At 37.4% G+C, this 27844-nt stretch overlaps 3 protein-coding genes across 3 annotated transcripts in view; all 3 read right to left on the reverse strand.

Annotated features, from left to right (window-relative positions):
• Nucleotides 1-14777, reverse strand: part of LOC141400024 (uncharacterized) — a 32828-nt gene extending 18051 nt beyond the window's left edge. Inside the window, exons 1-3 of the mRNA XM_073979429.1 lie at nt 10416-14777; nt 682-1104; nt 69-615 (exon numbers count right to left, since the gene is read on the reverse strand). The gene's annotated coding sequence lies outside the window, so the exon portion shown is untranslated. The remainder of the gene's footprint in view (nt 1-68; nt 616-681; nt 1105-10415) is intronic.
• On the reverse strand, nt 6041-8154 carry LOC141400023 (uncharacterized). The gene is made up of 2 exons (XM_073979428.1): nt 6940-8154; nt 6041-6780 (listed from the first exon to the last, which is right to left on the reverse strand). The coding sequence occupies exon 1, from the start codon at nt 8152-8154 to the stop codon at nt 7012-7014; it is 1143 nt and encodes a 380-aa protein (XP_073835529.1). The 3' UTR covers nt 6041-6780; nt 6940-7011.
• A 3371-nt stretch (nt 14778-18148) lies between the features above and the next one.
• Nucleotides 18149-27453, reverse strand: LOC141400025 (uncharacterized). Its single transcript, XM_073979430.1, has 3 exons — nt 24238-27453; nt 20410-24171; nt 18149-20335 (listed from the first exon to the last, which is right to left on the reverse strand). The coding sequence occupies exon 1, from the start codon at nt 26240-26242 to the stop codon at nt 25244-25246; it is 999 nt and encodes a 332-aa protein (XP_073835531.1). The 5' UTR covers nt 26243-27453; the 3' UTR covers nt 18149-20335; nt 20410-24171; nt 24238-25243.
• Nucleotides 27454-27844: the final 391 nt, after the last annotated feature.

A 27844-nucleotide genomic window follows, 5' to 3' on the forward strand; every position in this document is an offset into this window, starting at 1 on the left:
TTTTTAGCGCTTTTTCTCCTCTTCTTGCGTATTCAGACATAACTACTACACTCTAAAATTTAACATACATTTCTAGTCAATATAATAAGGCACGAAACAGATGTTGATATAACAATTTATATAACAATTTATGGCTTCAATATGTTGTTTTTTGATAAAGGCGTTTCATTTTAGATTGATTGCATTCATTCAATGTTGCTGGATTGATCCTGAAAAAGAGAAAACAAAAACATTAGAAAAATATTGAAACAATTTTTTTACCTAAAAAAAGAAAAGAAGAACGAATTAGTATCAATAGACAATCCAGTTAAAAAATACTTATCTTTGTCTTCCTAATGATGATTGTGTGTTCAAATCAAAAGACCCCTTCATATCCTCAGGTAAAGAAGTAAACCGGCGCAGCCAAATGTTATCGTAGCAGGTAGTGTAAACATAAGTTGTAATAACCTCTACTGCATTTTAGATCATGTTTCCAAATGGATTTTCTTTAACATGAAAATTACTATGTTGAAACATAGGCCATATCCTTCATGTGTTCTTTGTATCCATTTAAATGGTCTTCAAATATCCAATGAAATAAAAAGCGACCACCTTGCCATAACACCATATTATTACCTAAAAGGAAAAACAGAATATGTTTAGAACTCATTAATAGCATATTGTTATTTTAAATGTACTTACAATACTATTAAAAGGTAAAGTTCCAATCACAACCAAAAAGACCATTGTTTCTTCAGGTAGATGTTTAAATGTTCCTGGTGGACGCTAGTTATATTGATTAACTCGTCTAAGGGATCTTTTGCATTTGTGTGTATGTGTGTGCACTAACAAACAAACCACAGTGTATTATTTAAAAAAACTGCCGGGAAATTTGCTCATTCTACACAGTTTTTCAGTTTGATTCGTCTTAGATCGCATGTAGAGCAAATGCAAATTCTTACCAACATTATATTCCACACATTAATTTGAATACAGCGTTCGGTATCCACAATTCCATTTCAGAATGTTCGCTTGCCATCCCATTATATACCTGTGTGTGCACACATCCTTCTTCACCATATTTGGTGTATTGGGAAATGTCCTTAATGGTATCCCACACACAGTCTGTAACACAATGCAATATGAAATACCTTCAAGGTTAACAAAATTTTAGATTATTAGGTTAGGTTGAAAAGAGGGGCGAATATAAGAATCGCCACATGCCCGTATGGGGCATACACTTAAGCCAGTATAGGCCTGTTCGGAAGCCTAAGAGGAATAATTTTTTTATTGCTTAATTTATTAAAAGAAAATAAATTTATCAGTTAAGAAATGCTGTGCCATTGACATAATCTCTTAAGTTTTTGAACTCGCTTGCCCTAATTTGGTGGAGTTCTGGTATAGTGTTATTTCCTAGAAATTGGTTTCTTAGCGTCGCGAAGGCTGGGCAATGACAGAGATAGTGTTCCAACGTTTCGTCGTCCTCTCCGCATGCTCTGCATTCGCTGCTTTCTGCACAACCGATTTTGTGCAGGTGTGCTTGTAGCCCTAGGTGTCCTGTAAGGATGCCTGTCAGTCTACTAATGTCTTTTTTACTCATTTGAAGGAGTTCCTTTGTTTTATCCTCGTCTGGGTTTCCCCAGAGGATTTTTGTATTTTTCCCTTTCTCTTCAGTATTCCAGAGGGATGTATGGGCGTTTTCTGCCCATGCTTTTAACTCTAGACGCGCCGCTTTTAAAGGCTTAGCATTATCTGGGCTTATCGTAGCTTGCTCTCTGGCTTGCCTTGCCAAGGAGTTGGCTATCTCGTTACCCCTAATCCCTTTATATCCTGGTACCCATATAATGTTAACAGAACCATGGTGGGAATAGTCGTTGATTGATTTTTTACACTGCAGGACAGTTTTTGATTTCACCGTCTTGCTTGTTATTGCTTTAATTGCTGCTTTACTGTCCGTTAGGATGTTTACAGTGATTAGCCTTGTGTTAGCTTTAAACCAGTTCAGACACTCTGTGATCGCTCGGATTTGGGCCTGTAGGATCGTATTATGATCCGGCAGTCGAAGGGAGATTCTAGTTTCCTGGTCTTCGATATATAGACCCAGACCCGTTCTCCCCCCCTAGAACGGCCCCATCTGTGAAACCACAGCTTCCAGTTGACATCCGTTCCAGGGTTCCATCGATCCACATGTCCCTGTCTGGTATTAAAATTTCACACAAGGCTGATTCAATTGTTTCAGGTATACGGTCTGATACAATATGATCTATTGACTCACCCGTTGTAACCTGTAATATGCTTTGGTGGTATGTTTGGTGGTCTCTTACGATCCACTCGCTCATCGACTTAAGTCTTATAGCTGCGATGGCTGCCTCATACCTTACCTGAATTTCCATTGGGTGGTCAAATAAAATTGTCTCTAAAGCCCTAGTTGGTGTAGTCCTTATTGCCCCGCTAATACTTAAGCAGCATGTTCTTTGGACTTTTTGCAGTACTTTTACGTTGCATTTCTTGTCCGTAGCTGTCCACCATACCACAGAAGCGTAAGTTAGAATCGGTCTAATTACGCTTCTGTATAACCAGTGTGTCATCCTAGGATTGAAACCCCATTTTGAGCCTACAGCTCTTCTGCAGGTTGACCAACATCTGTGGCCTTTATTAGCCCTTTCCTGAATATGGTCTCTCCATTTAAGTTTCCTGTCTAGAATTACTCCCAGGTACTTAATTGTGGGGGAAATGTTTATCATCTTATCTAGGAAAACGGGTACTTCGTAAGCTCCTATTTTCGTTTTCCTAGTGAATAGACATAATTCTGTTTTTTCCGGGTTGACATTTAGACCTCTCGGTCTAGCCCAGTTGTATGCTATTTTTAGAGCCGTTTCGGCCCTTCTACAGAGTATATTTGGATTCTGTCCCCTAAGAAGTATTATAACGTCGTCTGCATAGCAGATGGGTTCAAATCCTTCGTCGGTTAAGATCGTTAGTAGACTATTTATGGTGGTAACCCATATGAGAGGTGATAGTATTCCTCCCTGTGGCGTCCCCTGACCAACTTTGTCTCTTTTTGTTACGTCTTGTAGCGCGCAGCTTATCCATCTATTCCTTAGCATGTGGTCTATCCAGTGCCTCAAGGTCCGGTTTACCTGAAACTCGTCTAAGGAGTGGATTAGCGTTTCGGTGCTGACGTTGTTGAACACTCCTTCGATGTCGAGTATATAACTTCATCTCGAAGGTTCTCTCTATGTGGTGTACTACCTCATGTATTGCGGTTTCCACTGATCTACCATTTAGGTTAGGTTAGGTTAGGTTGAAAAGAGGGGTGATGCGGGATCACCACATGTCCGTGTGGACATACACTTAAGCCATAAGGTAGGCCTGTTGTGCGCTCTAATTTCGGGTTCGGATTGAGGTTGTAAACTTGTGTTGAAATTAGTTATAATTCCTGATTATTGTTTTGACGTTAGTCTAGGATTTCTGTTCTGTTGACATAGTCTCTTAAAGTTTTGAGCCCGATTGTCCTGATGTAATCGAGTCCTTGTATAATGTCGCTCCCTATTAGCTGTTTTCTCTGGTTCGTGAAAGCCTGGCAATGACAGAGGTAGTGTTCCAACGTTTCGTCGTCCTCTCTACATGCTCGGCATTCACTGCTTCCAGCACAACCTATTTTGTGCAGGTGCGCTTGTAGACCCAGGTGTCCTGTAAGGATGCCCGTCAGTCTGCTAATGTCCTTTTTACTTAGTAAAAGTAATCCCTTTGTTTTATCCTCGTCTGGGTTACCCCATAGGATTTTTGTGATTTTTCCCTTGTCTTCTCTGTTCCAGAGGGATATATGTGCATCTTTTGCCCATGCCTTTAGCTCAAAGCGCGTCGCCTTCAAGGGCTTGGCGTTATCTAAGCTAACTGTAGGTTGCTCCCTTGCCTGTTTTGCTAAAGAGTTTGCTATTTCATTACCCCTAATCCCAATGTGCCCTGGTACCCATATAATGTTTACCGTACCATGTTGGGAGTAGTTGTTGATAGACTGTATGCATTCTAAGACAGTTCTAGATTTTACCGTCTTGGCCGTTATAGCCGTGATGGCTGCTTTGCTGTCCGTAAGGATGTTCGCAGTGGTAGGCTTTGTGTGAGTGTCAAACCAGCTCAGACATTCTGTTATCGCTCGGACTTCCGCCTGAAGAATCGTATTATGGTTCGGCAGTCGGAGGGAGACTTTCGTTTCCGGTTCCATTATATATAGACCCAGTCCGGTTCTCCCCTCTAGCACGGCCCCATCCGTAAACCCGCAGCTTCCAGCGGGAATCTGTGCTAGAGTTCCATCGATCCATATGTCTCTGTCTGGTATTGAAACTTCACACAGAGCTACTGCATTTGTTTCAGGAATGCGGTCTGATACTATTTGGTTAATAGATTCACCCGTTGTGACCTTTAGTATGTTTTGGTGGTATGTTTGGTGGTCACTACTGATCCACTCGCTCATCGACTTTAGCCTTGTAGCTGCGATAGCTGCTTCATACCTTACCTGAATTTCTATTGGGTGTATAAACAAAATTGTTTCCAGAGCCCTAGTCGGTGTAGTCCTCATTGCTCCGCTAATGCTTAAGCAACATGTTCTTTGGACTTTTTGCAATATCTTCACGTTGCATTTTTTATCCATAGCTGTCCACCACACAACAGACGCGTATGTTAAGATTGGTCTAATTACGCCCCTGTATAGCCAGTGTATCATCTTAGGATTGAAACCCCATTTTGAGCCTATTGCTCTTCTACATATTGACCAACATCTTTGTGCCTTGTTGGCCCTTTCTTGAATATGATCTTTCCAATTTAGTTTCCTATCCAGAATTACTCCTAGATATTTAACTGAGCGCGAAATATTTATTGTTCTATTTAGGAAAACTGGTACCTCGAGGTTCCCCACTTTCGTTTTCCTCGTAAATAGACATATTTCCGTTTTTTCCGGGTTAACATTCAGACCTCTCGGTCTGGCCCAGTTGTATGCAATATTGAGTGCCGTTTCTGCTTTTCTGCAGAGAATATTCGGATTCTTTCCCCTTAGAAGTATTATAACGTCGTCTGCATAGCAGACTGCGTCAAATCCTTCTTCGGTTAAGGTCCTTAAGAGACTGTTTATGGTAGTAACCCACAGAAGAGGTGATAGTATCCCTCCCTGCGGGGTTCCTCGTCCGACTTTGTCTCTTAATTTAACGTCATGTAGCCCGCAGCTTATCCATCTGTTCCTTAGCATATGGTTGATCCAGTTCCTTAAGGCCCTGTCCACCTGAAACTCGTCTAAAGAGTGGATCAGCGTTTCGGTGCTGACGCTGTTAAAGGCGCCTTCGATGTCAATGCATACAGCAAGTGTATACATCTTCATTTCAAAGGTCCTCTCTATATGGTGTACTACCTCGTGCAAAGCGGTTTCCACTGACCTACCTTTAACGTATGCGTGTTGTTTAAATTTGAGCATATCGTTCGGAATTCTACTCTTTATCATGGTGTCGATCGTCCGTTCCATTGTCTTGAGTAAGAATGAAGTTAAACTTATCGGGCGATAAGATTTTGGTATTGCGTAGCTTGCCTTGCCAGGTTTAGGGATAAAAACTACCCTCGCCTCTTGCCAGGCTAGCGGGGTGTAAGCAAATTTTAAACAAGCGTTGAAGATCCCGACCAGTTTGGACGCAATAAGGTCCACTTCCCGCTGTAGTAGGGCTGGGAAGATCTGGTCTGGTCCCGCTGCTTTGTATGGTGAAAAGCTCGTGATGGCTTGTTTGATCATCGAGCTGTCAATTTTTGGTGCATCTCCTGATGAGTAACCAGATTCGATCGATTCCTCGGTGTTGGCCGCGGTATTCGATGGAAAGTGAGTTTTCATCAGAAGGCCTAGGATTTCTTTAGTTGTATCTGTCCTTTTCCCATTTTCATCGACCATTTGTTCGGTCTGTGTATGGGTTTTGGACATGAACTTCTTAATTTTTGAAACGTCGTTAACGCTGTCCACCTGTTCGCAGAATAGCTTCCAGGAGTTACGTTTAGCGTTCCTTGTAATTTTGTTGTATTCCTTCAATTTTGGCTGGTAGTTGTCCCAGAATACAGCTGATTTCTTACGTTTTGCCCTATTATAAAGTCTGCGGATCTCCTTGCCTTTATTACGAATTTCCCCTGTCATCCAGGGTTTTTCGTAGGCGGATTTCCTCTCTCGAAGGGGACAACTTTCTTCGAAAGACTTTACTAGTGCCTCGGTTAACTTTAGGACATTTCTATCTATGTCCTCTTTACTTAGGCATTCCTCATCGGCTTGCCCTAGTCTTTCTTTTACTCGTTTACCGAAATTAGTCCAATTTGTTTTGGATTTGTTTCGGAAGGTTATAGGGTTTGGCGGTGGCCTCGCTATTTTAAATCTAATATACCTATGGTCCGAGAAGGAGTATTCCTCCGAAACCCTCCACTCATGTACCTCCTTTATTAGATTTTCTGAACATATCGTTATATCTAATACTTCCTCCCTAACTCTATTAACAAAGGTTGGTATATTTCCTGTGTTAAGTGTAATCAGGTCGTTAGTATTTAAGTAGTCTATAAGGGCTTGACCCCTTTTGTTAGTGTTAGTACTACCCCACGAAATGTGGTGAGAGTTAGCATCGCTATCTACTAGTACTTCGTTACCTGTTTGCTTGATTTTCCTCACCAGTTGCTGCAATTCCGACGAAGGTGGTAATGTCGGGGAGTCGAACGGCAGGTATAGTGATGCCAAGTATATGTTTCCATTCCCCTGCTTCAATACTGTGACGTCCGACGTTGACAACTCTGGAGAAAAAAGAAAGCATAAGTTTTTGTGGCATATAATACAGGTCCTCGGGCGGGATCCCGTATTTGCGTAAAAAAGTTGATAATTAATATGGTTCAGTCCAGAAACCTTGTTTTTTATAGTCCAAGGTTCTTGGATTAAACCAATATGTATATTACCTTTAGTTATTTTTTCCATCAGGGCTAGTGTTGCCGTCTCGCTCCGATGGAGGTTGATCTGGATGACCTCAATCATTGGTCCTCCAGTAGGTTGGCTTCTTGGGAGGCGCTGATTTGCTCATCTGCTCCTCCCTCCTTGGTACTGTTGGTAGGTTTGACCTCCTGGGTGGTACTCTTGGCATTCTCTTCATCGCCCACTCTTGCCTTTCCAATTTTGAAGTACACTGAGTTCGAGACAAAATACGCCTTACCCTTAGTCTTGGCGAGCCCAGCAAGTGAGAGGTCGTCGATCCCCACCACAAGGAGAGTGCCGTCTTCTTTCTCCTCCCTGTGGAAGACCTCCCACCTCTTCACTTCCAAGGTCTCATTTTGAACACCAAGGACTTCGAGGATGCGCTCCGTCTCGAGCTTGCAGCCGTACCCCTTAATGTACACCGACGCTTTAGTCAAGTGAGGAATTTCGTCTTTCCTCACCAGCTTTAATCTGCCACCTTCCCATGGAGTTGCTATGCTGCTGACTACCCCCCCGAGTGCTGCAGAATTTGTATGTGGGTCCAGGTGGCACAATAGAATGTCCCTCCAGGGCTCACAGCAATCAATTTTTATTGAAACACGCCCTTTCAGGATTTGTTCCAGTAACTTGTCGTTGATCAGCTTCTCGATCTCCAACAAGTGGTCTTTATGTAGCCTACCAGATCCTTTGCTGGTGTCGATTACTGCATAACACAGATCGTCCCTGAAGTATCTCTTGGCTACCTTGGCGTAAGTTGATGGCGGCTCCGTACCTGTTTCCACGTCCATCTTCCTCTTCTGTATGGTCTTGGTCTTCTTTGTTGAGTCCCCGGCCGTTCCAGAAGGTTCCGATGTCGCGCTCACCCTCTTCGTGTCCGAACTCACCTCACCAGTCTCCCTTGAAGGATTCTTTATGTAGTCTCCTTTGTTTGGGTCCTGATGAGATTTGTCCTGGGCACTTGAAGGTGGGAAGCTCTTTTTCTTCTTACTTGGCTTAGCGGTGTTCTGCTCCTCAGGCGACCTAGTCCTCTTCGCCGCTTCCGAAGAAGTGGAGGGAGTGTCTTTGGTACCCTGTGAAGCATCCCGCTGCTGCTGTCTCTTTAGTTTCGCCTGGTTCCTCTTGTACTTTCGTCTTTGGGACCCTGACCACTGTATTCTTTTTGTAGTCAGCTTTGCGATGCTCTCGCTGACTTCCTCCACCATCTTGTGGACTTCCTCTACTACAGGCTTTTCCACAACGGTGATGTTTATTTTGCCGCAGCTGTCGGATTCGGATCCAGGGTCGCTACCATCCTCAGATGGTCCTCCGCTTTAACTCTAGGTTGAGTGCTTGTCGCATTACCTTCGACCACAGATGCCAAGGCACCCACATCTGTGGGAGATGTTTGCTCACGATCGCTTGATATCGACGAGGTGTGACTCGTAGGCAGATCACAAGTCCCCGCCGGTACTGGGTTTATTAGGCCCTGCACCGTAACTTTATCTACCATTTACGTATGCATGTTGTTTGTACTTGAGCATATCGTTAGATTATTAAGAGCCGAAAAGAGTTTATAAATTGAAAACACACTTTCCTGACAGATGAAACATTGTATCCTTATATTTTGGCAAACACATTTGAAAAGGGATGAAATTCGTATGTGTGAGAGTACCAATCGTCAGACAGCAATCCAGTATTGTTGTTTCAATGAGTCCGGTATGTGAGACATTGCCAAATGATATCATTATGCAGAATATATCCCAATTCATTTACACTACACAGGCTCCGTGAAATGCAATTGGCTTTGTGATAGCCAAATATATTGACCAATATTCATGTTTTTTTTTTCTTTTCCCAAAATTTTGTTCTACATCAAAAAAATTTTCAAACAAAATGTAAACATATTTCCGTCCGTAGACATATGTCTACACACCAAATTAAAATGCGCTCCTGTTTTGATATACGAAGGTCGGTCAAAGAACGCAACGGTAGGTTTAATAAAGCACGCCATTTAAATTTTATAATTTATATGAATTTTACAATGATGACACCACTTTTCGTATTCTTTTTTGGTTGACAAGTTTAATTATTCTTGTGGTATCTCATAAAATAATGTCAAATTAAGACATAAAATATGAAGCCAGTCTAACAAAGTCGAACTTTGGTACATTTTAGGACGATGATAACTATATTCTGAGTAGGTTGACGTATGCTATTAGATAAAATAGATATAATTCACCGCAGCAAAATAATTATCTGAGTATTAGATTTCGTTTGGACTACACGACAATTAAGTATATTATATCGATTTATTTGATGTAAATTGTATGAAACAGTGACAACTTGATAAACAAAAAATTGTTAATTTTAGGAAAGCATAAACAAAAATCTTGACTGTTTGATACAATTTTAATCAAAATAATCTTGTCGTTGTAGCTTTCTAATCTACATAGTACATTTAAGTACAAAGTCGAATTTCGACTTCGTCAACTTTGAGGTCCCTGGTTGTGAATTAGGTTCCACAATGGTTGCATTTCAATTAGTGATCATATGTGTATCATGAAATGTAACTTGAATATCACCTTGATCTTGAACCACGCTTCATCATTCTTTCGGCGTCAATCAGTGGTCAAGTAAAGTGATATCAAGATTTTAATCGCCACCTCGTCTTTAAAATTGCGGTTAAGTTCAGAAGCCAAAGGAATTTTAAATTTAAAGTGGCATACTCTTTAATTGCATTTAGATTTTGTGTGCTAAAAACAAAATACATACGGTTAAACACCCAACAAAATCAACAATCATTGTTAATTACTCAGTAATTTATCACCTTGGGTAAGAATGACTCCATCTAAATATATTTCTTTTGTGTGTTGAATTAGTAATTTAGATGTGCTTCTATTGTCCCAGAATATTGTGGTTTAAATCTTGTAATCCTTGTGTAGGTTTGGCCACAATATTCCTTATGGTAAACTCGATATCAACACCGAAATTAAGGCTAAAAACCATAGATAGATGGTGACACCAATATGCAACATTAAGACATCTAGTTTCAAAAAGATCAACATGCAAAAGTATAAAAATTAACCAAACATTACAACCAGAGCTCTTCAACTAAAGAAATTCTACTATACGCCGCCAGATTCGTACATACATGAGTGAGTACCAAAACCACATGGTAAATTGTTATAATTGTGACAAAAATAGCACACATACGATAAGAAAAGAAATATATAAACGCAGAAAGTAAAAAAAAAAACAGAACAATTCAGACAATAACTTGTAAATTGAGTCTATAATTAAATCATGTTCAAAAAAATCACGTTTATACATCTAATAATATATAACACGTGGTTATATATATATATATATATATATATATATATATATATATATAACCCAGTGGAAAGTTGAAAGCAGACGGACGTGTTTTTAAGCCGCTTAGTCTTTTTTGTAAATAAAGCACAGACGGATCACTTATACATACTGTGTTGTATTTGTTCTTTTTAACTCTCACTTCCTTCATACTTGGAATATAAAGTTTACAATATTCTGGCCACTGGTGAGCTGTTTTTTGCGTTTTTAAAATTAATTTTCTATGAAAATTACACAAAAATTACTGGAACGATTATATTCAACACCAACACAACAAAATAAAAAGTAAACAAATGCTGGTACTGCTCTAACAAACTTGCGGTTAACAGCTGATTCAACATTATCGATTATAGTCAGACCGATAACGATAACTATACACAGAATCTAACACTCCGTTCACACTACACACATATTTGTCCGTTGATGAGTAAAAGAACGCTGTTATCGACCTCACCAGACCAAGTAGAGGGTACCCCGAAAAAACACTTCTCGATTCAAAAGATGGCAGTTAACTCTCAACCAGATGTATTCTCCTGGAACAAATTGTCGGAGGTTTTGGATGACAAACTAAAAGATGTGGCAAAAAAAGAAGACATAACCGTGCTCAGAGCAGAAATTGAGGAACTAAAGGAGGAAAATTATAAACTGAAGGAGGATATTAAAAAATTATCAAACCGCCTAGAATTTATAGACCGCAAAACTAGGTCAACAAATATAGTAGTAAACGGTTTGAACTGCACTGATCCTCACATGGCAAAAAGCAAATTCCTAGATATCTGCAAAATTGCGATAAATTCCCACATTGAGATATCCCATACCAGAGTATTGGCATCGGGGAAGTCCATTCTTTTTACGTTAGACACTTCTGGTCAAGTGCAAACAGTTTTAGCAAAAGAACATTTATATGCCAAAAAATATTCGTTCAGAAAGATTATACTCAAGAAGAACAAAACACTCGGTTTCACCTCCGGCAAATAGTCAAAACCATAACGCATAAGAAAGAGCTGAAGATTCATCTTGGCGAATTCTGCGTGTTTATTAATGACAAAAAGTACACCTGGTCAAATGGAAAAATAAACGCCCAATCTGAGCATGATGCTAAATTTTTAACTGATGTCCTTTCTGATTGCGACCGTTCCTATGAAATTACTTTTAAAGACAGAAGTTACAATAATAATAATACACAATAGCAATATGATTTCTGCCATTTAATATCCTATAATGTTGCTAATCTCGAAAAATCTTTAAATTTTGGAAATTTTTTAACATACCTCAATAAGTTTGACATGTTTTTCTTATTTGAAACACACGTTGTGTACAATAAACAAGACAATTTCACACCTTATTTTAAAAACTATTGCGTTCAGTGGATTGATGCTGAAAAAATACATAGAGCTGGTCGTGCACGTGGAGGTTGTCTATTTGGTTTTAAACGGGAATTAAAAAACAAATATAAATTGAAATTTACAAGTATCTATGACAATGTATTGTTGGGTGCAACTTTTAATAACAATCTGTTTTACTTTATTCCCTGTTATCTAAATTGTACAAACTGGAAAAATGATGCTGAAAAGTTTGAAGCGTTTTTGAAGAATCTTAATCCTAATAGTTACTGTATTATTGGGGATTTCAATGCTCGTATTGGGGAAGAGCAAATATTAGATAAAAACATCGTGGGGGATTTTCCCCTCATCCAAGAACTTAGAACATCTAAGGATAAAACAATAAATTCGCAAGGTAGAAAACTGTTAAACCTGATTGAAGATGTGGGTGGAATTATCGTTAATGGCAGGACAGTGGGGGATGAGAATGGGGAGTACACTTTTTGTGGGGTTATGGGTAGTTCTGTAATAGATTACTGTTTTTGTTCATTTGATTTTCTTAAATATATCAATAACTTCAAGGTTGAGTACGAACCATTCTCAGATCATATGCCACTTTGTCTCGCTATGAAGATTCCTATTTGTATGGTTAATAGGCAACCTCAGAAACCCTTAGAAAAACTTTACTGGAAAGATAAATTAAAATCACAATACCAACAAAATCTAACTGCACTCTGTAATGCCCAAGCGATTCAAAATAATACAACTGTGGAAGATATGGTAAATATGCTAACAAGTAATATAAAACTTGCTAATGCAAAACAACACAAACGTAAATATTTTGAACCTAAACATAAGTGGTTCGATTGGAGATGTTACAGACTTCGAGCAACTATGCGCAGAAACCTTAAAGAATACCGAAAAAACCATTGCTTAACAAACAGAATCAGGTACTATTCTTCACGAACAATCTTTCAAAAAGCCTGTAGCCACAAGAAGTTAGAGTATTATAATAACAACATAAAGAAATTAGACTCCGTGACATGTAGCAAAGAGTGGTGGAACTTGTCGAAGTCATTAAAGAATCAAACCCACACAGCCAGTGCAGGTCTTGGCGCTAATGACTTTTTAGAACATTTTGGCACTTTATTATTAAACAGAACCAATACTAACACGATATGTTGGTCTATGCCCTACAGAATAGATGTATTTTTGGATTCACCATTCGAAAAGCCTAAAAAATCACCTGGTGAAGATGGAATTTCTTACGAATTCTACAGATATACACCTCATTGTTTTCACGTCTATTTAATAGATTTATTTAATAAAATATTCCTTCGCGAGACAATTCCAATATCATTCAAAAGATCAATTCTTATACCTTTATTTAAAAAAGGCGACCCAACAGTTGTCACTAATTATAGAGGATTATCCCTCATATGTAAAATTTTCTGCAATATACTGCTCAACAGGTTATCAGATTGGACCTCACGGAACAATATCTTAAACGAATTTCAGGCTGGATTTCGCAAAGAATATTCCACGGTTGATAATATTTTCAACCTAACAAATATAATAAGCCTTAACAACGAGAAAAACAATCGTACATATGCCTTCTTCGTAGATTTCTCCTCCGCATCCGATTTAATTCCCAGAAACAGCATGTTTTACAAACTTTCTAACATGGGTTTGTCGTCTAAAATAGTCCGAATTTTACAGAACCTTTATGAAAATACTGAAAGTAGGATCTGGGACGGAAGCAACTTTTCATCTTTCTTTCCCGCTGAGTCTGGTGTTAGGCAAGGCTGCATTCTAAGTCCCTTATTATTTTCATTATACTTAAATGACCTACCTGATTTTCTCCCCGGAGGTATAGATGTTGCCAACACTAATATAAAAATACTTTTATATGCTGATGACATTGTCATATTATCTAACTCTTTAGATGCGTTACAAGAAATGATTGATGCCCTACGTAATTATTGCTCATTATGGAGTCTAAATGTTAATCTCTCTAAATCGAAAATTATGGTATTTCGCAAAAGTTCTAGGATATCCCGTAATCTTAAATGGTATTTTGGTGAGGATGAGATTGAAATTGTCAATAGTTACAAATATCTTGGCGTTGATTTAACCTACAACCTCTCTTTCAACAGACATATGAAACAGAAACTTTCTGCTTCAAAGATAGCAATCAACTCTACCTGGTCAAAATACCTTTCCAACTCTAAAATATCATATGCGAATAAATTGAAAATATTCGATGCTTGTTCGAAATCTATATTGTTTTACAGTGCCCAGGTTTGGGGTTATAAACGGTATGAAGAAGTAGAGAAGCTTTTTCGTTTTTTTATAAAGAGAATTTTACTTCTTCCAGATAACACTCTGAATTACGTGCTACACATCGAAACAGGCTTGAATACCTTATATGTTTCAACATTAAAATTGCATTTTGATTATATCAATAAAGTTCTACATTTAAACTCTCATAGACTACGGCGGATATTAGCAGAGGAGATTATTCGACAAGGAATATTTTGGGCAAAGCATTGGTCTAATATATGCTCTTCTCTACATTATACCCCACCGAATGAAAGTTTACCTATATGTTATTTCTCGAAAGAAATAATTGAATTACACAATATCAAAGACAAACGAGATTTTCGCATAAGCGCTACAAACTCCCAACATCATGACTTATACTATATATTAAACTAAGATCTTAATCCGCTCTATATTACACAGCTATCTGCACGTGCGAGTAGTTTAGTTCTGAAAGCGAGGTGTGGGTTACTAAATCTAAATGCAAGATGCTTTAGTACGACAGTAACGTCATATGCTCAGTGTGTAACTTGAACGTGCCTGAAGATACACTGCATTTTATTGGTATCTGTCCGGTATACAAAGAATATAGAACTGCGTATTTCGGTAGAAGTACTCTAACATTAACTGAAGTATGTAGGATATTGAATGGCCTAAATTATGAATCACTATAATATAAAATTATGAATCGAATAAAATATTGTTACTTAAATGAATTAAAAAAAAACTCTGATCGTATTTTATACTAAATATATTAATCTGTAAATTAAAATGGCGTACAGCATTTTGCTAGCCTATTATAGAATGCAAATTTTTAGTGTAAAACTCATTGTAACAAGTATAAATCTATTAATAAATAATAATAATAATAATAATAATAATAATAATATATATATATATATATATATAGAAAAAGGAAGACAAGAAGATAAATGAGATCGTGAAAATATTAAATTATATATAAAATTATAAAATTAAAAATTTGTAAAAGTTTTTAATTATAAAACAATTTTACATTCTGATATACATTTAAGAAGCTCATCTTATGTTGGTGGTTTCTGCACACCAGGACTTCAGGTAAGTTGTTTTTTTCTTTAAACAGGGCAAACTGATTTCTATTTCCCTCGAATTTCTTGCAGTGAAATATGATATGTTTTTCATCTTCAATCTCGTTGCAAGGTATGTACATATGTATGATAGAAACAAGATATCAAAACAAAAGTGATAGAAAAAGGAAGACAAGAAGATAAATGAGATCGTGATAATATTATATTAAAAATAGGTAAAAGTTCTTTAATTATAAAACAATTTTGAATTCTGATATAAATTTGAGAAGCTCATCTATATGTTGGTGGTTTCTGCACATCAGGGCTACAGGTAAGTTGTTGTATTCTTTAAACAGGGCAAACTGATTTCTATTTCCCTCGAATTTTTTGCAGTGAAATATAATATGTTTTTCATCTTCAATCTTCTCTTCAATGCCGATTCTGTGGAAATATTTTTTTGTGTAAGTGTGCCCAGTGAGCAGTCTGTTGATTATTTTTATTTTTCAGGGGGGTTACTCTGTATTGCGATGCGAAAGAAAATGCGATGCGAAAGTTAAATGCGTTAAGAGTACAATTTTGGTACTCTGTATCACAAACGCTTTCGCAAAATAAACTGAAAATATGGCAACGCTTTCGCAAAATAAACCGAAAATATGGCAACGCTGGCTGCACAAGGTAAACAATAACGAAGAATGAGAAAAAGAAATGTCAAAAATTGTAAACAAAAACATTTTAAAAAATTTTTTGTTCGGTACGTGCGTGTTTAAAACTTGCTAATCGTTTTTAACAAAAAAAAATAATTATGGATTCGGTGGCGGAACGGATTACAAAGAGAAAATTTTTTCGTCTCAATAAAGATGCGGTTATGTACATTTAGACAACAAATGTATTGCAAAAGCCAAAATTTGAAAATTTTCATTTTAATTGTTCGTTTATAGCAAGCTACTGAGTTTAGTTTTCAAACCTCTAATAGCAGACAGAGATAGAGCATATTATAGATGGAAACTCTATAAAACGCCAGAACTTCACAAGAAGTTTTGCCTTGCGCGTAGAACGGTCAATAATAGCATTAAATCTGCTAAGACCGGATATTACCACTCTCGGTTTAGTTCTGCACTTGACTCTAAGAGTAAGTGGAATATAATTAATGATATACGCATTGGAAAAACAAAGACTCTCGGATCCCGTATAGGCGATGTAGACGATCTTAACAAAACATTCGTCAATATACCAATAATTAATGCTGATCCCCTTTTTTATACATCCGATGATGATGGCATACGTGGGGAGGGAATATTTGAGTTTCGATGCGTAACATATCAAGAAGACTTGAGCTTTTTTTCGAGTGTAAAATCGAACGCCATAGGTCCAGATGGAATTGATCCTAAGTTTATTCGGATCCTACTCCCACGTTTGCTAACTCATTTCTCTCACCTTTTCAATACAATTTTATGTACCAGCGCCTTTCCCACTATTTGGAAACATGCAATAATCTTCCCTACCTCTCTAAAATCGTTGAAAAGATAATTCATCAACAGATGTCCGAATACCTTCAACGCGAATCTTTACTGACAAAAGTGCAATTAGGCTTTAGCTCCGGTCACAGTTGCGTAACAGCATTAATTGATGTATCTGAATCAATAAGGAGTGACATCGACGATAACAAGGCATGCTTTCTGGTTCTGCTAGACCACTCTAAAGCTTTCGACACTGTTGACCATCGAACCCTCTGTGTTAAACTGCGAAAATTTTTCAACTTCTCTAGATCCTCCATAAATCTTATTGACACCTATTTATCTGATCGAACACAATCTGTATACAACGGAAATACAAAATCAATGCCTCTGGCAGTAACCAAAGGAGTACCTCAAGGGTCGATTACGGACCACTTTTATTTTCTTTATATGCCAATGACCTACCCCTACAACTTCTGCACAGTAGAATACATATGTACGCTGATGATGTTCAGATTTATCTGAGCTGTTCTGTCGATGATATCAGTCAGTGCAATGCAAATGGTCTTGCATAAAATCCAAAGAAATCAATGTGCTTAGTAATCCACAAAAGGAAAAATTTTACTGTAGAAAACATTGAAATTTCACTAAATCTAGAAAATATCGCAATTGTTCAGAGTGCCAAAAATCTCGGCATTATTTTCAACTCTTCTCTAAGCTGGGTAAACCATAAAATTACGTGCTTTATGGCTTACTCAGTCTTTTACCCCATTTAATGTTAGATGTCTACTGGCCACTTAGTTCCAGGGTTAATTTACGGCTGCGAGCTCTTTGCGAACTGTGATCTCTGAGTAGGCGTAGACTAAAGGCCGCAGCACATACAGCGCGTTGAGCGTTGCGTTACAACAACCACATGAAAACTTCAAGAACAAACTTGGCATCACTTACACATTTTTCATGTGGTTGTTGTTTTCAACGCGTGACGCGACGCACAACGGACCGTATGTGCCGCGGCCATAAATGTTGCATTTAATAGTATCATTCGCTATGTTTATGGCTTGCGTAGAACTCAGCATATATCGCAATATAGCAACTCGCTTTATGGCATCAGTATAAACTCTCTTCTCTAGGTTTAATAAAGCACGCCATTTAAATTTTACAATTTATATGAATTTATATAAATTTAACAATGATGACACCACTTTTCGTGTTCTATTTTGGTTGACAAGTTTAATTATTCTTGTGGTATCTCATAAAATAATGTCAAATTAAGACATAAAATATGAAGCCAGTCGAACAAAGTCGAACTTTGGTACATTTTAGGATGATGCTAACTATATTCTGAGTTGGTTGACGTATGCTATCAGATAAAATAGATATAATTCACCGCAGCAAAATAATTATCTGAGTATTAGATTTCGATTAGACTATACGACAATTAAGTATATTATATCGCTTTATTTGATGTAAATTGTATGAAACAGTGACAACTTGATAAACAAAAAATTGTTAATTTTAGGAAAGCATAAACAAAAATCTTGACTGTTTGGTACAATTTTAATCAAAATAATATTGTCGTTGTAGCTTTCTAATCTACATAGTACATTTAAGTACAAAGTCGAATTTCGACTTCGTCAACTTTGAGGTCCCTGGTTGTGAATTAGGTTCCACAATGGTTGCATTTCAATTAGTGATTATATGTGTATCATGAAATGTAACTTGAATATCACCTTGATCTTGAACCACGCTTCATCATTCTTTCTGCGTCAATCAGTGGTCAAGTAAAGTGATATCAAGATTTTCAATTCAATTCAATTTTTATTTATCCAATAATCAGTTTATAATTTACATGTATTACAATTTTCGAGATATATCTTAAAGATTTAACAGCAATTGAGATTCTTGTAATGTTACATTAATAAGTGAATTTCATTTTGATTTAGTTATAGGGAAAAGGATACAAAACCTATATCTAAAATATATTATAGAGATTTCAAATATAATTAGAAAACTAATTGATTAAAAATAGATTATATGTACATAATCAGTCTTAATACAATAGTTTTCCATTTGATGATTTTAAATTGTTATATTAAAATATATTAAAATTCTTCTATACACTCACGTATTTTAGAATATCGTGATGTTAAAATTTTATTGAAATAATTATCATTTAGTCTTTTTACAAAATCCATGAATAGTTCATAGCCAGTTTCTTCATGTAGTCTTGATGTCGAGAAACGCCAGTGTTTCTTATGTATCATCTTAAGACATTTATTTTGGATCACTTGGAACTTTTTTAAATGTGTTTTTGCAGCTCTGTACCAAATTGGAGAAGCATAAGACATAATTGGGCGAATAACGCTTTTAAAAATTAGGTTTTTGTTTTTCAGGCTTAAACTTGATCTTTTGTTTAGGAAAGGCCATAAAGAACGAAAGGCTTTTAGAGCTTTTTGGCACGACGATTCAACGTGTTTCCTAAATGTCAGCTTTTTGTCCAGTATGACTCCGAGATAATTTATTTCGTCGGCGATGTTAATTTCATTTCCATGGAAAAGTAATTGTCTTCTAGGAATTCTTTTTGGGGACTTGTTGAATGGAAATATTATTGCTTGCGTTTTATTATAATTCATTTTGATTTTCCATTTGCTGAAATATTTGTTGCACGCCAATAAGCTTAACTCCATTTTTTTAAGAAGAGCAGATGTTAATTTACTTGATGATATTAGTGCCGTATCATCGGCATAGTAAGCTGTAAGGACTTCACGGGGAGGCTTGAAATCCGATGTATAAATTGAGTAGAGAGTAGGGGATAGTATAGAACCTTGTGGAAGTCCTGCTGGTATCGTTTTGAAAGAAGATCTACTTTTATTAATTTCAACGGCATATGTTCTAGTTTGCAGGAACTGTGAAATAATTTTACATAGGTAGGTGGGTATATTAGCCTTTACCAATTTATATAGAAGGCCATTGTGCCACACCGTGTCAAACGCTTTCTCAATGTCGAGAAGTATAACACCAGTCGATTTTCTTCGTTTTTTGTTAATAATTATTTTGTTTTTAATTCGGGCGATTTGGTGAGTTGTGCTATGATTTTTTTTAAAACCAAATTGGTTTTCGGAAATGATATTCAGTTCTGTTGCAATGTCCAAAATTCTTGAATGGATTAATTTTTCGTAGATTTTTCCTAAATTGCTTAAGAGGCTAATAGGTCTGTAGCTGGTTGGCTCTGCTGGGGGTTTATTTGGCTTCGGTACGGCAATGATTTTTGCTTCTTTAAATGCTCGTGGAAAGTGATTGAGACGAAGACAACTGTTAAAAATGTGCACAAGAAGACTTATTGCCCTTGGCGGCAAGTTTTTTAATGCGATGTTGGGTACATTATCAAAGCCTGGTGCTTTTGACGATTTTAACATTGAAATGACAGATGTCAATTCATTATTTGTTATATAAACAATATCCGTTTCAGACGGTGGTTCTGAATACAATTGCGATACAGTTCTGTTAACAGTACGATCAATAGAGTGACTATAAGAGGATGTTAGTTCGTGTGATTTACTAAAAGTTCTCGCAAGTAATTCAGCTTTTTCTGGATTAGTAACTGATTTTGAAGGACCGTCAATAAGTGATGGAATAATGTGCTTTCCTTTACCTCTTAATGACCTACTTATCTTCCAAAAGCTCTTATCTCCCGGTTTCATGTTCTCTAGGAGAGTTGACCATTTCCTGTTTTTATGTTCATGTAGTTTTTGGTCTATATGTTTCGTGAGAAAGTGATATCAAGATTTTAATCGCCACCTCATCTTTAAAATTGCGGTTAAGTTCAGAAGCCAAAGGAATTTTAAATTTAAAGTGGCATACTCTTTAATTGCATTTAGATTTTGTGTGCTAAAAACAAAATACATACGGTTAAACACCCAACAAAATCAACAATCATTGTTAATTACTCAGTAATTTATCACCTTGGGTAAGAATGACTCCATCTAAATATATTTCTTTTGTGTGTTGAATTAGTAATTTAGATGTGCTTCTATTCTGTCCCAGAATATTGTGGTTTAAATCCTGTAATCCTTGTTTAGGTTTGGCGACAATATTCCTTATGGTAAACTCGATATCAACACCGAAATTAAGGCCAAAAACCATAGATAGATGGTGACACCAATATGCAATATGAAGACATGTAGTTTCAAAAAGATCAACATGCAAAAGTATAAAAATTAACCAAACATTACAACCTGAGTTCTTCAACTAAAGAAATTCTACTATACGCCGCCAGATTCGTATATACATGAGTGAGTACCAAAACCACATGGTAAATTGTTATAATTGTGACAAAAATAGCACACATAAGATAAGAAAAGAAATATATAAACGCAGAAAGTAAAAAAAAAAACAGAAAAATTCAGACAATAACTTGTAAATTGAGTCTATAATTAAAGCATGTTCAAAAAAAATCACGTTTATACATCTAGTAATATATAACACGTGGTTATATATAACACGTGGTTATATATATACGTGGTTATATATAGTTTGTACTTCAATACGTCGTCAAGTATGTTGGTGGTAGAACACTTTTGTGGTCATTCACCAGGGCATGATAGACTTAAGTACTCTTTTATTTGTTTTTATGTTTACAAGGTATGTACATATGTATGATAGAAACATGATATCAAAACAAAAGTGATAGAAAAAGGAAGACAAGAAGATAAATGAGATCGTGATAATATTAAATTAAAAATTGGTAAAAGTTTTTAATTATAAAACAATTTTACATTCTGATATACATTTGAGAAGCTCATCTTATGTTGGTGGTTTCTGCACATCAGGACTTCAGGTAAGTTGTTTTATTCTTTAAACAGGGCAAACTGATTTCTATTTCCCTCGAATTTCTTGCAGTGAAACATAATATGTTTTTCATCTTCAATCTTCTCTTCAATGCCGATTCTGTGGAAATATTTTTTTGTGTAAGTGTGCCCAGTGAGCAGTCTGTTGATTATTTTTATGTTTCAGGGGGGTTACTCTGTATTGCGATGCGATAGCAAATGCGATGCGAAAGTTAAATGCGTTAAGAGTACAATTTTGGTACTCTGTATCACAAACGCTTTCGAAAAATAAACTGGAAATATGGCAACGCTTTCGCAAAATAAACCGAAAATATGGCAACGCTGGCTGCACAAGGTAAACAATAACGAAGAATGAGAAAAAGAAATGTCAAAAATTGTAAACAAAAACATTTTAAAAAATTTTTTGTTCGGTACGTGCGTGTTTAAAACTAGCTAATTTATAACAAAAAAATAATAATTATGGATTCGGTGGCGGAACGGATTACAAGGAGAAAATTTTTTCGTCTCAATAAAGATGCGGTTATGTACATTTAGACAACAAATGTATTGCAAAAACCAAAATTTGAAAATTTTCATTTTAATTGTTCGTTTATAGCAAGCTACTGAGTTTAGTTTTCAAACCTCTAACATTTTGATATAAAAATGACAATGACTCTAGTTTTTTGGAAGAACAATCGGATTTATCGGAGTAGATCTTTCCTTGTATATGAATTCTTTCACTGTAAGTCCCTCGGGCCAAAACTCGCTATCAACTATGGTATGGAATAAATCATTTGGAACCACGATCCTAAAAGATGAAATATCTCTTGGTTGAGGCGGATTAAATTTATATACCTTTAAATCATTGTTATTTGAAATATTAATTCTAGATTTGTCATAATTACAAATATGATCAGTTGAAGTATCAGGATGTAGTCGAGATACAAAAACAGTTTTCCGCGGCGCAACTACAATTAGTTGATCTAAGGGTAACGATGGAGGTTCTGGAGCTGAAGGCTCATGGATAACAACAGAAGGTATAAGGGGATTACTTTGCGAAACCGAAGCTGAAGGACTCTCAGCTGGAGTAGGTAAATTGAAAGAAGAATACTCAGGAAGAGTGCTAGCTACTGATGAGTTTTTAGATGACTGGGCAATTGGAGTGATAGGAGGAGCTGAAGTAGCAATCGGGGAATTTAAAGCAATCAGATTTTCAGAGGTGGAAATGGTATTACTGGCAGATGATTTTTTCCTTTTCGGAGAATCAACCGAGTAATCAAAAGTATTTAACATTTTTTCTATTTTGTCTAAATTGTTAAAAAGGGGATTGAATTTCTTTTTTAATTTAGAGACTTCTAATTTAGTTTCTTTAAAAAGACGAACGAAATTTATTTCCTTATCTCTACAGTCAGGGCACGACCAACGTAATCCCATGGATCTATCAGTAATATAATTAAATTGTTTACCATTAAACCCAGCACATTTTAAAAAAATTCTAATACTGCATTCCCTATTTAAACAATCCATGGTGATAATTAATAATATGCCTGAAAGTATGCTAAGGTATATATAGGTTAAATAATTATAGTTTGAAAAGCACTGACAATTAATATTACGGCCTAAAAGTATGCTATGAATGGTTTCAATAAAGAAAATCTATCAAAAAGAAGGAAAAATAAAACAAAAGAATGAAATGTCAGAACGACAGAAGTAAACACAGAGCACTACAAAGATAGAGTGATGAAAATTCACAACTTTATTTCAAGCACTATTGCTTTAAAAAAGCACTGATTTTAAAATATTTCACTGAAATTCGATGAAGTAACACTGATTTTAAAATATTTCACTGAAATTCGACGAAGTAACAAATAATTAGTATAATTATCACTATTAACACTTTATTAAACACCGAAAAACTATTTAAATTAATTATTTTTTAAAATCGATACGAGAGCTCGCCAAAAACACTTCCAGAGCTAAGTCTATACTTCCCGAGATATGGGTCTTAACTTTTTTACTTGTATCACCATTATTACTAAGACCTATGAAATATGAGACGCGAGGAAGAGTACTTCGCAAATAATTAATAATTGTAATTTGACTTTTTAATAATAATTTATTAAATTATTATACGTCAACATTTTAACAACATTTCCCTAAAAGAATAAACAATTGTGATATAAATACAAGCATTTAATTGTGCTAACTTACATGATTCGTTTCCTTTGCGTTTGATATTTTGTTAACGCAAGATATTTGCGCTTATCGTACGAGTTTGACATACGCTTACGAATTACAGAGTGCGGTGATACCAGATTTGCGAAAATTAGATGCGAAAGGAGATGCGAAAACGCATTAGAGAGTACCAATTACTTGATTCGGTACAATTTTTCTTACGCATCGCAATACATAGTAACCCCCCAGGTTTCATATTGGACTTCTTGAACCAAAGTTAGTTTGATGGCACTGGGAAAATTGTAAGAAATATGCCCCTTTCGACTGAGAGGTTTCCTTGTAGGAATCGACAAGCTCGTTCCATAAGCAGGGTTCGATTTGATTGGATGCGTCTGTGACAGAGAGGCAGTAATTTATTGGTGCTCCAACGTTGGCAGCGTGTTTGGAAATACACTTTCCTTGTCAGAAAAATTGTCTACATGATTGTGTTCATATTCCGTTTGCATGTCCATGATACAAAACACAACATAACACAACAACATAAGTTGTAATAACCTCTACTGAATTTTAGATCATGTTTCCAATTGGATTTTCTTTAACATGAAAAGTACTATGTTGAAACATAGGCCATATCCTTCGTGTGTTCTTTGTATCCTTTTAAATGGTCTTCAAATATCCAATGAAATAAAAAACGACCACCTTGCCATAACACCATATTATTACCTAAAAGGAAAAACAGAATATGCTTAGAACTCATTAATAGCATTTTGCTATTGTAAATGTACTTACTATACTATTAAAAGGTAAAGTTCCAATCACAACCACAAAGACTATTTGTTGCGGAGCAGTGTAAATAAAAGAAAAGAAAAACCAAATAAAAAGCAATAATTTCTTTTTATAATAAAATTGGCGGTTTTATTAATATATTAGTCGAAGAACTAATATAGATTACCTTGTATTTACAATGGTGTTGCTTGGATGTTGTTGATGGACGAAAATCCGAAAAACAAGTGACAATTAAAAGTAACGAGAGAGCTTAGATGTCACAAGAGCCGCGTAAATTGACAGATCTTACTCGCTGTAATTTGTCATCACCAACTTTGAACGAAAATTCAAAGTTGGATAAAAAAGTATTATGACAAATTACGGAAAGTGGATAGTGAATGTATTTTTATGAAGTTTATTTTATTTGAACTTTAACATTACCGCCGCCCTTGAAACATCTAGCCATGTTACAACAAAATATTCTTAGTTCTACTAAATTAAACTACAATTAAATAAATAACAAGTCGGAACCGTCAATTTTGAGCATTTTTTATTTATTCATTATTTTATTTTTTTTTCCTTTTTTTCAAAAAACAATTTTTGAGACAGTAGAAGACTGCTTGACCGAAGGTCCAGAAGATGGCTGATCTTCTCTGGCGATCCTACAGTGGACAAGGACCAGTTATAACCCAACCCAAAAATAATGAGCTGGGCCCAAGGGAACCCAGGACTCGAATAAGTCTGTGATTTCATCACCTTCGGGTACACATCCGGACCTAGTATAAGCCCGATGTGTGAGGACTTATGGAAATCGGGATCTGCTAGTTGTATCCCAGCATAGTGGTCTTTTACATAATCCGGAGCTGACTGCGAAGGCGCGACCACATGCTCCAAGAACATACTTCTCGCCGAAACGCGAACAAGTTGGGTGGAATCATAGCAGGATTGTAAGGTTAGTTGGCAGAAGAAATCCTGTCCAACTTTTAATGAATTGAGCTGAAGCTTTCTAGCCAGCGTTGGGCATATACGGCTATGTCCAGCACATGGGTCGAACAATTACCTGAGAATCAGGAAGAAGGAGCTTTACAACCATTGTTGGCCCCAGGGTAACAATGGGCTGTATGGACTGTATAGTCGGACTGACGGACGTCGAAGACATGGACAAAACCGGACCAGACGGGGCGGACTGACGTTTCTTAGAGGACTTTTGCCCAGACGAAGTCGGTTTGGTTGTAGGCGACATACGGAGAGAAATAGACGCATTGTCTTTTTTACCCGAAGGGCGGACATTTCTTTGAGGAACCGGTGTTTTGGTTGGATGAAGAAGCGTGTGATGGTCACCTTTACACTTCTGACAACGATGACGACTTAAACAATCACGTCGGATATGGGACCTGCCTAAGCAATTGAAGCAGAAATGCCCCTGAACCACAAATCGAATACGTTCCTCGCAAGTCATTTTTAGAAAATTGGGACACGCCCGGATGATATGCCTCTGCGTGCACAAAACACATTTGGGGCCTTGTTGTCGAACTGACCTTGCCACTGTGCGTTTGCCTTGAGGTTGGGTAGCCACTTCTGTTGGGGGAAGACCGGGAACGACGGGTGCAATCTCCCGTAGAGGAGACGTCGAACCTATGGTCCAGGTTGAGGTATGGGACCCAGCACTCGCCTGTGCAATCTCCCGTAGAGGAGTAGCGGTGTCTGGGACCTCGGTATTTACAGTTGCGGCGAGGAGCACCTGAGGGGTATCTCCTGCCGGTTGGGATTCAGATCCCGGGTTTGGAGCCAGCGCCGCTGTGCAATTCTCCCGTAGAGGAGAAGCAGCTTCGGCTGGCAACGTCGTGGTGGTCGATAGTGCCGGTGCAGACTCCCGAATAGGAGTGGCAGCTCTTGTGACCCCGCCAAGATCGGAGTCCTGAGACCCCAAAGGTACCATGTCGGCATCGACACCTCTCTCTTCATCCGACATTGGGATGTCCTCCTTGTAAAAGGGAAGGGAAGCGGCCATCGAACTCAAGTTTTCCATGTCTGTGAAAAGATGGAGATGGCACGATAAAGAGAGGTGAACATTTAATCGTCGTTGGTCAGAATGACCAGTTTAACTACGGGTCGTTGTACGATACCGCTTTCCGTTTTCACATCCGCGACTATAACATGACCGTCGACTCCCGGATAGACTTTCACGACGCGACCGAGTTTCCACGCGGTAGGAGGTTAATGTTCTTGTCGAAGGACTACCAAATCATCCAGTTGAATATCGCGTTGCGGAAATTTCCACTTATAACGATAGTGGAGGCTCTTTAAATATTCTTCTTTCCACCGAAGGCAGAATTGTTGAGAAAGAGCTTTAAGTTTTCGATACCGGTTCACGATATCCAGTGGAGATTCATTTATTATGGGCTCTGGAGGAGCAAGGATCGGAGACCCGATCAGGAAGTATCCAGGCGTAAGGGCCACCATCGCATCCAGACTATCATTCATTGGACAAAGCGGACGAGAATTTAAGCAAGCTTCAATTCTTGTTAGAATTGTTGAAAACTCCTCAAACGTATATTTGAGATTTTTCGCGATTTTTCTGAAATGGATTTTGAAGCTTTTAACAGCAGCTTCCCAGAGTCCACCCATATGTGGAGCTCCGGCTGGGTTAAATTTCCATGAAAGCTCCTGGTATTGGAACACGGAACGGAGCTTTGCACGAATCTCATCTAACGCAAGCTTAAATTCTCGTTCTAACTCTCTCGATGCACCAACGAAGTTGGTGCCATTGTCCGAGAAGATAGTCTTGGGACAACCACGGCGCGAAATAAACCTATTAAAAGCAGCCAAAAAGGCTGCGGTGGACAAATCAGACGCTGGTTCCAAACGAATTGCTTTCGTAGAAAAGCAAACGAAGACGCAAACATAACCTTTTGTTATTTTACAACCTCTACCTGAAAAGGATTTGATATCAAATGAACCAGCGAAATCGATACCTGTTGTAGAAAATGGTCTAGAAATAGACGTTCTTTCCGGAGGAAGAGATGCCATGATTTGGGTACAAGTGCGTTTCTTTGCCAAGATGCACAGTCGACAATGCCTTATTGTCGCCCTAATCAAAGAAGTAGCGCGAGGAATCCAATAATCCAAGCGAAGCGTACGAAGCATTAGTTGATTTCCTCCATGCAGGGACTCTATATGAATTTGTTCCACCAAAAGTTTTGCGAATCTACTATGATAGGGTAAGAGAATAGGATGCCGTTCAGAAGTGGAAAGAGTTGGTGATTGAGCTAGGCGTCCATCTAACCTCATTACCCCTGTTTGATCCAGAAATGGATTTAACGACAATAGAGAACTTTTCGTGTTGTACACATGCGATGGCACGGAGTGCCCTATCAAGGGAAGAAAACTGATTTAAGATATGTTCATAGTCATTGATGAAAGTGACATGAGTTCTTATTGGACGAAGTTCGACTTCCGTGTCAACGGAAACGTTTTGGATGTCCCAATTTGAACTATCCAGACCTAGCCAGTGTGGACCATGCCACCAAAGTTGTGAAAAGGCTAGCTCCGAAGGAGAAAGCCCCCGACTGCCTAAGTCTGCAGGATTGTCCTCAGACCGAACGTGGAACCACCTATTTTGCCCAACATT

Source organism: Musca autumnalis, unplaced genomic scaffold (assembly GCF_047663935.1).
Source record: "Musca autumnalis isolate F117 unplaced genomic scaffold, ASM4766393v1 scaffold_3, whole genome shotgun sequence".
NCBI lineage: Eukaryota > Metazoa > Arthropoda > Insecta > Diptera > Muscidae > Musca > Musca autumnalis.